This window comes from Nicotiana attenuata, unplaced genomic scaffold (genome assembly GCF_001879085.1).
Source record: "Nicotiana attenuata strain UT unplaced genomic scaffold, NIATTr2, whole genome shotgun sequence".
Taxonomy (NCBI): Eukaryota; Viridiplantae; Streptophyta; class Magnoliopsida; order Solanales; family Solanaceae; genus Nicotiana; species Nicotiana attenuata.
The window spans coordinates 510,367-523,584 of record NW_017670438.1 but is presented as its reverse complement, the minus strand read 5'-3'; the positions used below and the strand labels follow the sequence as shown (position 1 = coordinate 523,584).

General features: G+C 34.2%; 1 protein-coding gene across 1 annotated transcript; it reads right to left on the bottom strand.

Moving 5' to 3' along the window:
- Positions 1-4,666, bottom strand: LOC109239419 (inosine triphosphate pyrophosphatase). Its single transcript, XM_019405985.1, has 8 exons — positions 4,421-4,666; positions 4,252-4,316; positions 4,045-4,108; positions 3,939-3,948; positions 1,298-1,329; positions 1,067-1,179; positions 485-561; positions 1-404 (listed from the first exon to the last, which is right to left on the bottom strand). Exons 1-8 carry the CDS (start codon positions 4,560-4,562, stop codon positions 284-286), a joined length of 624 nt encoding a protein of 207 aa, XP_019261530.1. The 5' UTR covers positions 4,563-4,666; the 3' UTR covers positions 1-283.
- Positions 4,667-13,218: the final 8,552 nt, after the last annotated feature.

Sequence of the window (13,218 nt, the reverse complement as noted above, 5' to 3'; positions counted from 1 at the left end):
TATAATCATAAGATAAGTGACATTGGAATCTTTAGGAGAATAAGCTCCTAATCTGAAAATATATCAAGTACATTCACAATAGAATATTTTCTGTCTCATCTATGATCTAACATTCTAAAATAGATCATAAACTCTATAACAACAAAGCAAGTCCTCATATTTCATATATCTCATCCTCCACCCTATTTTATCTGGGGGAATAAAAGAAGCTTACACTGTCATCAATTGTAGTTCTTGAGCAAAAACATGAAAATTATGTCACTACAGAGCATACACCTTAGTCTTAGGCAGTTGTTTCAGTCTGGAAAGTGTATCGAGCCTCAGCGAAATGTGACTTCACTAGTTCAAGAGCCTTACCCCGGTGAGAAATCTTGTTCTTTTCTTCCTTGGGCATCTCAGCATAACTGCAAGAACAGTTCTATCAGTTAGTACTCTTCATGTCAAGAGGTTCGATAGGCAAATATTAAGAGGACAGGAGATTTACGTCTGGTCATAGCCATGAGGTTGAAATATTGGATCCCATCCGAAATCATTGGGTCCCCTCGCTGGAACTATCCTGCCCTGAAGAGCCATGTTCGCAATGTTAGTGCTATTGTTTGCATAGTTCAATAAAGAAATATTAAAAGAAAATCTATCAAGTTTCGCAAGTTCTTCATTTTAGGATAGTATCCGCACTGATTATCTTTACAAGTATGTTAAACGAACTTTCCACCCTTTCTTCTGTTTCTGAGTCTTCTTTCAGTTCTTAGTAAGAATGGGCGAGGGTATTCTGCCTAAATAGTAGACACAGGTAATAAATAAGAAGTACCATCGTAAGAAGCCAAATAGGAACTACTTTTCCATTTTGTTTTCATATAAGTACACAAATAACCAGCATTCTGGTACTTAATTTTGAAAAAAAATATTAACCAGCAGTCTTGATATTACTTTAGCAAAATATTCACGCATACCCACCGAGGATCATTCTAGTTTGAAACATAAGACTCATCAGCAGAAAAATAAATGGAAATAATGGAAATACGAAGTCTAAAGGAAGTATTCATGGACTACAGAAGCAAACGCTTACCAGTGTTTTTCCAACAAAAGTCAACGGCTCTGAATTTGGCCCAATAGCGAGAGAAAAGACACACATGGCATATGCTGTTTTATCCTCATAAGCCAAGAGTAAGTTGTTGAGGCCTATAAGATGTCAGAAAATTAAAAAAGAAAAATTAAACCAAACAGAGTGATTTCACAGAAATGGAGGACATAAATTTCAAGGCAATGATACATGAGAACAAGCAAGCTAAGCGATTACCTTCGTGACCAATCTTTTGCAGAAACCACTTGCTGCAAAACGTAAATTGGCACGCAATCCCCAGCATAAAGCAAGAATTACAAAGTATATTATGTCAAAGGCAAAAGATAATAGTTAGCAACATTGGCAAATAACAGCATATACAAGAATTACAAAAAAACTATTTGGCATGTCCACGACAAGTGAATTACAGAACATTCTATTAAAATTAAAGATTGCGTATGATTCAAGAAGGTAAACCGAATCTTTGGACATAATTCCAAATATCTAACAAGCTCACTCGGTTAATTTCCAATATTCTATCCATTTTAGCAGTCATATTTTGACTGGTCAAAGGTATTAATGTAAGGTTGGAACTTCTTTTGTGTGTTAATAAAAGATCCTGCAAAGTCCACTGACTAGCAACTGTAACAACTATATTTTCCTCTTCGCAAGTGTGCAGTTTAAGTTCACCCAACAAGCACTCTTTTCAAAGGTGAGAACAAGACACATGACTATTTGGTAACTTTAGTTTACAATATTTCCCCTTTCACTTTGTTAAGGGATTATTGAAGCAGATGCGTGCTTCTATGGTCATCTAATATGAAAATGTCATGTCCTCTCTAGCTTCATGGACCAATCACCGGTAACATGAAGCATGCTGAATAAGATTCTTGTATCAAGCAAGAAGATTGTCTTACGGAAAGAAAATCTTTTACATTTTTACATTGGAGCAATAATATGTAGGAACCTATCAGGTAGCTGGTATATGGTGGAATATTCAAGGTGCGCACAAGTTGTCCCAACAACACCGTCGTCCAAGAATATCTCTAAGAACCTACTTCATAAAAATGGATACAATTTTTCTAGCTTAGGCTGCCTTCATCAAAAAAAGAAAGAAAAAAAAGAAAAGAAATTCTAGCTTAAGCTGCATGTTCAACTTTTCAAGAGGTTCTAGAAAGGAAATTAGATGTTCTGTCTTTACTCCCTGATCTAGGGTGAGCTTCCAACTTGCAAAAGACTCCAATGAGAAAGAATAAGCCGAGAGATTCCCAGCAACTGAAAGTTCTTAATACACTTCCTCCATCAACATTAGTTCCACTTCCCCACACCACCCCAAAAGCTCACCCCACAAGAAAGGAAAAGAAATAGAGAAAGTTGCAGATACAGCTAGTTGATCAATTAGTACAAAAATAATTAAATAGCGCCAAACTTGAAAAAACAGAACTTCCCTATAGGAGCAGAAATTCATTCAAAGGGAATGCATAAGTTCCCAAAATGTGGTTCATCAGCACATCGTTATGCTCTTTTTTGACATGAAAACTTAATTGAATGTTGCCTATTCATGCAAAGTTTTCGTTCTGACAAGTTGAAACCTTGTGCCGCATCCCCTAAATTTTACTACTGATATAAGTTACCTATCTTATCACCCAATACTCTAACATGATCTAGAAAATAGTTTTCTGAGTGAACATGGAAATATTGTTTCAGAAAACAATTTACAACACATCACAATAGTATAATGTGGGATTGGGACATCCGGGAGGTGCTTTGTGATAATATTGAGTACAAAGATGGAAACAGTTATACATTGGTTGAAGCAAGAAAGTGGACGAGTTAACAATTGTAAAGAAAAATGATTCACGTGCATCAATGTAAGTCAATTTCCCCCATTTGGTGAAAACATGTTTTCCTTCGCAAAAACATTATCCACATCTTAACAACATCCAAACAGTAGAAAATGCTTTTACCAAGGAAAACATTTTCTGTAATATACTTTAAACCATGCCAAACACAACTCCTAATGCTGATAACATTAAATTTCAAAAACCACATGCCTCAAGAAAGTATGCATTTTGAGCTAAAAAAGTTATCACCTTAAATAAACCCAATATTTCACACTCAGTAAAATTTATTAGTTTAATTCACCTATATTTCAGAAACAAATCGAGAACTATAGACTTCATCTTAGGGAAATGCCACAATAGTTTATAACATTGTTCTAAATTGCAACAACAACAACAACAACAACAACAAAAAACTCAGTGTAACCCCACAAGTGGGTTCTGGGGAAGGTACTGTGTACGCAGACCTTATCCCTACCTATAGGAAGGCAGAGAGATGTTTCCGATAGACCCTCGGCTCAAGAAAGATAAAACGAAGAAGCAACAACAAGCAACTAATCAGAAAACCGAAGTGATAATACAAGACTAACCCTAAGTGGTGCAATCAGAAAGCGAAGTGAAAAAAACAACAAGTAATAACAGAAATCTAAAGAATAAGAAAACGCAAGACTAACACCGAGTGATGCACTAAAGCTACAGGAACACACAAGGACAACGCTCGGCTACCTAACCCTCTACCTTAATTCTCGACCTCCACACCTTCCTATCTAAGGTCATGTCCTCAATAAGCTGGAGCATCGCCATGTCATGCCTAATCACCTCTTCCAATACTTTTTCAGCCTACCTCTACCTCTCCTTGGGCCCTCCAAGACCAGCCTCTCACACCTCCTCATTGTTCTAAATTGCAATTAGCAGAATTGCTTAATACGATATTACCCAGAAAGCATCACCAAAAATCACACACAAATAATATAGGAAGCATATAAAGAAGAACACACTTAACTCGAGCAGAATGATAAAAGAGGAGATGAACTTACATGTAAGGTCCTGCAAAAACAATTTCAGCACCTTAGTTCATTATGATTTTTTTATCAACTCTAAAAAGCACATATACAAATATTGAGGCGCGCAAATGCTGAGTACCTGGGAGACCCTTAAGCGCGTTGAAACATAGACAAGTATCCTCAACTAACACTGGTCCATTCACCTAAGCAATTTTTCTAACTCAGCTAAAATCATAATGTAAAAGTACATAAACATTAAATTTAAAACTTTATCCCATAAATGGACAAAGAAAACTAACAAAATGACAGTTATATATATGTGTGCAGTAAAGGCAGGGTTTATTACCTCTTTGGCAGCAATTCTTGCTTTTTCTTTGGAGATATCTTCAGGCTCACCTTGAAGTTCTGGCACTAAAGATAAAATTTTGACATAAAGGGGTTCATTTTGTTAACAAAAAGATTGAAATTAAACACAAGTTAAATACTTTTAAAAAATAAAAATATTGTGGACTTACAGTCAAGCTTAAGGGACTGAAAGGGAATGGACTGGCCAAGAATTGCCCTAACTTCCTCCAACTTCTTAGCGTTTCCGGTAACAAATGTCACCGGCCGCGGCAACACCACCCCTGATCCCACTGTCCTCGCCGCAGCCGCCATTGTCCTTTTTATCACCGGAAAATTTGCACGTTCAACGGAGGAGATTTATGGTTTTTGGGTTTTAGGAGTGAAAGTTTATGGTTTTTGTACTCTTTTTTTGCATAATTAACAGCTTGTTTGGATGGTTGTTAGCTATTGTATCATATTGTATTGTTTTCACCAATCAATGTTTGTTTTGATTGTTATTTAAATTTGGTTGTATTGTATTGTTAAATTCATTGTTAAAAGTCTCATTTCTTGAAACAACCGATTTGATGTGGTAGGATCGTTTCCTATTTTTCTTTCTAATTATGCACTAACTTATTACTTTATAATTCTATTTTATCCTTTACCTTTTTTATTTTAAATAATAGCAAAGTCTCTTTCTCACATAATTCTGTAATAGAATTCTACATGAAGTCTAATAGCCGATATAAATTCTCTAGACGGCATCCCAAATATAACCTAGTATATAATAACCTACATACGTGAAAAACTCATTTTGTTCTTCTGCCGCTTCTCCGTACTCTTCAGGTAAATATTTTGTTTTACTTTTGTCTGAATGGAGTCTACTTAATATTTTTTTTAAAACTTTTATTATTATGATCTAATTATAAATATAGTGTACTTATTATTATTTTAAATATTATTAACTTGTTCAACTAATTTCGATAGAATTTGCATGAATTTAATTGCTTAATTTATATATAAGACATAATTAGTGATTAGTTAGTAGAAAGTGGTTTTCTTAAATAATTTTTATGTGTAATTTTTGATAAATTAAATATTTAAAACAATTGAGGGTATTTTAGTAAACTTATCAGTTAAAGTACAGTACGATACAGTCAAACCAAATAGCAAAATGTTATTTAACAACAACGAACAATACAATCTATCCAAACATTGTATTCATAAAACGATACGATACAATACAATACGATACATTATAAAACGATGGGGAACAGTGATCCAAACAGAGTGTAAAGGATCGGAAAATGTCTTATATTTGATCTTTATACTCTGTTTAACCCAAAAACTAATTTTAATTTCATTCTTCTTATTATTGTTGCTATTTATTTCATAAAACGCACTTTAAAATAAATCTATTTGTAAGTGGCCTTAAAATATAAATTTAGTTATTTATTCTAAAGTGTTACGAAATGTATCTCAAAGTAATAATATAATACAAGCAAATAGACAAGAATGTAGAGTGAAAAAGAGGAGAGATTCTTATTCCTTCAATGTATTCAAGTATGTCCAATGTGATGTCCAAACCCTTTATTTATAGGATTACATAGAGACACACAAAAGAATGCCATAAACATGACATTAAACATTTGAGATCATGGGGAGGTTATGGAGTTGTGGCTGTAGTTTAATGGTGAGAAGTAGTGGGAGTTATCTACATAATGGAGAAGAGTAGTGGGATTAACTTCTTTAGGAGTTATAGACATCCACTACAAAATATAATATTTCATAACACTCCCCCTTGGATGTCTATAGATAATGTGCCTCGTTAAAACCTTACTAAGAAAAAATCCTGTGGGAAAAAAATCTTAGTGAAGGAAAAAGAGTACACATATCTTGTAATACGTATTATTTGCTGCCTCAATAAAAACCTTGCCAGAAAAAACCCAGTGGGATAAAATCTTAGCTAAGGGAAAAAGAGTACAGCGCGTATTTGCCTCCCCCTGATGAAAACATCACTTTATTCTTCGGAGACGACGAATTCCAAGCTTGTATAACAACTTCTCTAATATTGAGATCCGCAATGTCTTGTGAAGAAGTTTGTAAAATTATCACTTGAACAAATTTGTTGAAGAACTTTGGTGAATGTGCTTTATTTTGTCTCCTTCGATAGTCCTTTTTTCAATTGATATAAGCAAACAACATTATCTTCAGTATTATTGGAATCTTCTTTTCAAAGTCAAGTCACACGTCTGTTGTGTGTTGAGCCCCTTGATTTATCAGTTGCTTATCTTGGCATGACTTGAATAAGTATCAACAATTAACTGCCTTGTAAAATGATAATATGGCAGTACTCTCACATGCAAATAGAATGTTTGAAGAACGAACTTCAGGAAAATGCCTGCATTTGCATAACCAACAAAACCTTGACAATATTTGTTAGAATAAACAAATCTATATCAAGGATTCCTTTTGCAATATAATACTAATCATATTTCAATATCTCCATATAGCCTTTATACTTTCAGCTGTTGGGACTATTCGTCCAACTTCATATTTTTCAGATGAAGTCAATTTTCATTGCATATTTTTCATTTGGCCAATCAATTATCTGTCCAAATTTCATGACAGATTTGAGCTCAAGATCCTCGTCAACATTAATTGTATTGAGCGCCACATTATATCAACAACATTGTCGACGATCATTTAACGTTGGTTCCATCATCAGTCAATAAAGACATAACTTATCGAGATCTCATTATTTTCAGGTACCTGAGCCTCTTCCATGAGGTCTTATAGAGTGTTATGTCATGGTGCTCTTCTAGAGCACTTGCCTCTTTATAATGACCATCTTGATTATTTGCTCCACTCCTTCTTCAAGGAGTTTTATCTTTGGAACCAACGCATCATAGACTTTGTCCATCATAGACTTTATTTAGTTGGAGCATTAGCAGCTGAAATATGATATTTAGCTTTGGGTCAGCAGATGCCCCTAGCAATATTTTGCAAATGAATTATCACTTGAACTTCAAGTTCACATTTTCTTGTACGAGGATCTAGGTGTAATCATAATAATTCATTCCATGTATTACTTTTTTAGCTGTCCATTTTCTCCCCCTAATGTTGGGATCACCAACACGTATCCCCAACTTTCTTTGGGGACCCATCTTTGTGCATTGTGATGGAAAAATTAAATCGTATAGCACATCCATATCTCTAGATGGAAATTATTTGGTTCCTGACCCTGAACCAATTGTGATAGGGAGGATTTATCATAGCTTGTTGGCAAGATGCGTACAAGTGCTGCTGTATCTTAAATAATACACCTCATACCAAATTTCTATTTGAGAGTTTTGTTCTCATAACCAATGGTTTAGCTTAATTGGAGGCATACAATTTCTGCTAAACCAACTTGGATTTAAACCAGCATTATCAAGATAAATTATCATAATATATATTCTGGAACTGTGCTCTAACAGTTTGAGCAATCAACCTTGCAAAATCCAAACTGCAAGTTGATAACAAACGCACATGTGACCATACAATAGATGCATCTATTAAAATCAAATAATAGTAAACGGTCCACATGGCAGGTGACTGGGCCCATATATATATCACCTTCTATTCGTTCTGGAAATCAAGGGATTCAGTCCCAACCTTAACTGGTATATCATGAGAATAAGCAGCACAAGAGAATTCTTGAAGAATCTTCTATTTCTTCAATATATGCCAATGCGAATTCTCAATTAATTTTCGCATCAATAAACCGGGATGGCCAACCGGTCATGCCAACTGATATTTACTTCAGTAAACATTTAATTTACTATGGCATGTGATTTTATATCATGCTTATACATCTGTAGTACAAATAGAAGAAAAATCGGGTAACCTTCATATTTACCCGGTATGTTATAGTAATATGAAGATAATCGATCTTCCTTTCATTTATAGTCTCAATATGCCAACCACTTTGGCTAATACATTTGAAACTCAAAAAGTATCTTTTGAGACTTACTACCACCAATGCCATGAATAATTTTATTTATTCGGTAGTAACAAATTCGCTCTTCTGGAGCTCTCAATAATTTTGCACTACAAGATCTTTTATAACACCGTTCAAGTGGTGAATTTTTCCTCCACAGAGAAAATTATCTTATCATAATAATTGTCATGGTCAAAATCATCATAAGCAAAATCTTTTCTTGCTTTAATTTTGCCTTTAATAACTTTTTATAAGGCATGGCAAAAATATTTTCGGTGTACCACATGTACACGACCAATGACATATTTGTGTAACCACATAGTAATGTTCATGATCTTTCTTTCTCTCAAACCTCCCGTAGAGGTGAGTTGTAGTATTTATTCAACCATGCATAAATACATTCTTGTATCACATATATATTTTTACACTCACTTCAGGAATGAGTCTGCATTTACAATGCTTATCACAAGTCACATTCTTTCAAAAAAAATGGACTATAATCGTCTGAGCGTGCCTCATATTTACAGACCATATTGATACACAATTCCTTCACCTTTGAAGGACTATTTTGAGAACCCTTATTGTTCTCCTTTTTATAATTACCATACCGATGACTATTATTATTTTGGTCTTTGGCATGCACACGTTTATTAGTCAACCACTTGTCTTCATTCAGATTTATTATGCACCGCTATCACATTCACATCAAGAATGGTGCAAATCAAGTGGAACAAGCTTCATGCTTTTTTCATGAAAAATATGTTATTTTTCTTTAGTCATCATTATATCATCAATATGGTGCATTGAGACTTGAACTCAATGCCTTACATATGTATTAGACCATAATACACTCAAACCCAACGTCTTATATCATCATGTGCACCAGAACTTATATCTGATGTCTTATTCTCATAATAGCATGTTAGGCCTTAATATGTTGGAACTTGAACCCAACATTTTATTATTATGGTGCGATGAGACTAGAACCCACCATCTTACCTCAACCAATGTCATATATAATAGGCCATACTGCACTGACCCATCCTCGAGCCTCTCGGGCATAGTCTTAATAGTGCTCATTCGATCTGATTTCATGATTTTCTTCATCACCTCAACAAAGTAATTAGTGCAAGTAAATTTAGAATTATAAATCATGCAAATAACACCTGAAATTCTGTTTTATAATACCGGGTGACATGATAATATAAAATGGTAAATAACATAGACAAAAGAGCATAGACCTTGTTGCCTCAAATGTGAGATGTAATGAGATTATATACTTCACTAATTAACCATTTTCGTGGAAGTCTACCTGCAAGACTTATTAGAAAACAGTGGCCTCATAGTAATAACCTCTTACTGTACAAAAATTAAGTTTTGACACAACCAGCGAAATTAAAAAAAACAAGGTCCAAGACATTAGATATTTTTTTTTATATTGACTATATATTATATGAGTGCTAAATAAGTCCATTTATAATATTTGTGACTTTGTATGGACACAACTAAATTTATCTAGTCCTCAACTTTTGTGTAGAAAAGTTTTTATCAGTCTTAGTCGTACAAAGAGCATGTCATATGAACCAATGGCTGGCATATCTACTTTTCTAAACAATACTTTCTTCTAACTTGTATTAGAAAAGAACATGTAGCACTACTTTAGAAACTCATGGCAATTCAACCAGAAGCAAATAAAGGCTAAAGAACCGTGTCATGGATTGTATTACTATTTCTAATGGCATTAATATATACCAGCCGAATTAGAGTAAAACAAGCAGCAATATACCTCATCCTCTGTTCAAGATGAAATTATATACTGAGTTCATACCAAAACCCCAAGCTTCAAAACTGTCATTTGCATCAACGTAATAGAACATCGTTGTTGTACCAAATATGCAACAACTTCTAATGTTATGGTATTTGGACATCTAAAGGAGCAAATATAGACTTGAAGATGGTGAGAAAAATGAAATTAGAGATTCGTGCTGATAACGTGTTACGAAATGTAGCTCAAAGTAATAATATAATACAAGCAAATAGACAAGAATGTATAGTGAAAGAGAGGAGAGATTCTTATTCCTTCAATGTATTCAAGTATGTCCAATGTGATGTCCAAACACTCTATTTATAGGATTACATAGAGATATACAAAAGAATTCCATAAACATGACATTAAACATTTGAGATCATGGAGGAAGATCATGGGGAGGTTATGGAGGTGTGGGAGTTACAACTATAATGGTGAGAAGTAATGAGAGTTATCTACATAATGAAGAAGAGTAATGGGAGAAACTTCTTTAGGAGTTATAGACATCCACTACAAAATATAATATTTCATAACATAAAGCTAATTTTTAAGTTAAACGATATCCTTTATTTTTTGTCTCAAAGCTCTTCACACTCACGATATTTCACCTTAAACAAAGTAATCTTATTTGGTAGAAGCCACGTCCACAAATTTTTATTGTTTCTAATTGAATTTTAAAGTCATAAGCTTCTAAAGTTACACATATAGTAGTAAATTTTGAGGCAAACAAATGAAATTTAAGAGTGTTAAACTGGATTAAACTGTGGGAATACCATAACAGCCGAAAAGTTATTATAATTACAGCAGAATTTTTATGTGCTTTTTAACCCGAAAAAAAGTATATAAAAATTAATGGTAGATGGGCCAAAAAGTGATGGTTTAATTGGAGCAACCCATCTGGTATTTGTTGGGCCTAGAGACACGGGCCCGTTATCCTTCCACTGCACAGAGAAAGAGCTATTCGGGGAGAAGTTAAAAAATAGTCAGATTTACAAGTGGTCACTCAAAAATAGCCACCGTTTTAAAAGTAATCTATATTTAGCCACTTTTCATGTAAAGATAAATCTGAACTTTTCGCGTGTTGGAATTCTAGCATAATATATTGAAAGTTCATATACAGGTGCATCGATTTCCAGTAATCCGCGGGCAATGTGCAAAGATAGCCATTAATAGCACATGTCTTTATTTTTAAGCCATTGTTTTAAATGTATTTAGTCTTTAGCCACTGCTTTAATAAACTTTTACCTGCCTGGACGAAAATACCCTTCTATTATAAGCTTATACCTACGCTCCTTATTAACGATCAGCAGCAGCAACACGTAACTAACTTCCGAAGCAGCATCAGAGACTGTGATCGTCCAAAGTTGCAATAGCTTATCTTCCGATTTCAAACTATAGCAGCAGCAGAGACTGTGTTCGTCCAAAATTGCAGTAGCTTCTCGTCCAAAAATCGACATAAAATTACAGTAAGTTATGCTTTTGTGTGTTTCTATTGATTTTCGTTTCGTTACTAGGAATTTGATTTGTTTTGCTTTTCTGGATTGATAACGTTAAGGACATTGCGTCCTGTGATTATTCTATAAATATTGAGGACATAATATTAAGGATTTGGTGTCCTTAACATGATTGTTGTTACTAATATTAAGGACATAGTGTCCTGATTTTGCAAATTGTATTGAAAAAGTTAAGGACACAATGTCCTTAACTTTTTTACTGTTGTTCTGAATATTAAGGACATAGTGTCCTGGTTTTGCAAATTATTTTGAAGAAGTTAAGGACACTTGGTCCTGAAGTTTGAGTTCCAAGTTCAAAAGTTAAGGACACTTGGTCCTGAACTTCAAGTTTCAAGTTCAAAACTTAAGGACACATGGTCCTGAACTTAGACTTACATGTTCAAAAGTAAAGGACACTTGGTCCTGAACTTTGACTTACAAGTTCAACAGTTAAGGACAATTGGTCCTGAACTTCAAGTTTCAAGTTCAAAACTTAAGGACACATGGTCCTGAACTTAGACTTACAAGTTCAAAAGTTAAGGATACTTGGTCCTGAACTTTGACTTACAAGTTCAAAAGTTAAGGACAATTGGTCCTGAAGTTTGAGTTCCAAGTTCAAAAGTTAAGGATTCGTGGTCCTGAACTTCAAGTTTCAAGTTCAAAAATTAAGGACACTTGGTCCTTAACTTTGAATTCCAAGTTCAAAAGTTAAGGACACTTGGTCCTTAATTTGGTCCTGAACTTACAGTTCCTGTCCTTAATTTATACAAGGATTGCTCTATAACTATGTCCTGAATTTCCCATTCTCTTGACTTGCAGGATGGAAACAATATGTATTATAGTTACTTTTAATGGTAGATGGACTGCAGACTATAAGTATCTTGATCATCAAACAAAGTTTGTTTTAGTACCTGAGGCAATTCGATTTGAAGATTTCATTAAACAGGTCTTTGAAGTTATTGAATTGGATAGAGACAAGTTTGAAGCAATGATATGGTTTGATATCAACCTGGGAACAAGCAAGGGAATGCTTGTACCCAAAGATTTAGATCTTCACACATGTATAGAGTTACTAAAAAGTCATTCACTCTTCAAAGGCTGTTGTTTCATTGTTGATGTTTCGAAAAGAGTTTTTGGATCTACAAGCACCTTTGAGCATGTCAACAGAGAAAATCAACATGACAATCAAAACAAATGCCAACAGATAATGGAAATAGATATGGTTAAAGCTCAACCAATAACTAAAGAGGTGCTTCAAATATTTGATTATATTCAAGTGGAAGGACAAAGCATTATAGATATTGACAACGAACAAGCTTTGGGTATTCAAGTCTTAGAGAGTGCACCGGTAATAGAAGAAGTTGCTGAAAAAACCTCTACTCAACTAACTAGACGAAGCTCAAATTCGAAACAAAAAGAATCCCCAACTACGATATTAAGAGAAAATACTTCGTTGGATGAAATAAAAGTGGGATCAATATTTGACAAAAAGAAGAGTATAATTAACCGTTTTTCGAATATAGCAATTAAAGGACATTTTGAATTCAAGGTTGTTAGATCAAGCTCAACAAGATATTCGTTGAAATGCAATGATGATAGGTGTGGGTGGTGTGTGCATGCTTTCAGAGCTAAAGATTCAACACTGTTCAAGATAGTAAAGATTGAGAAAAATGATGACTGCTCAGTTAACACTATGAAAGCTGATCA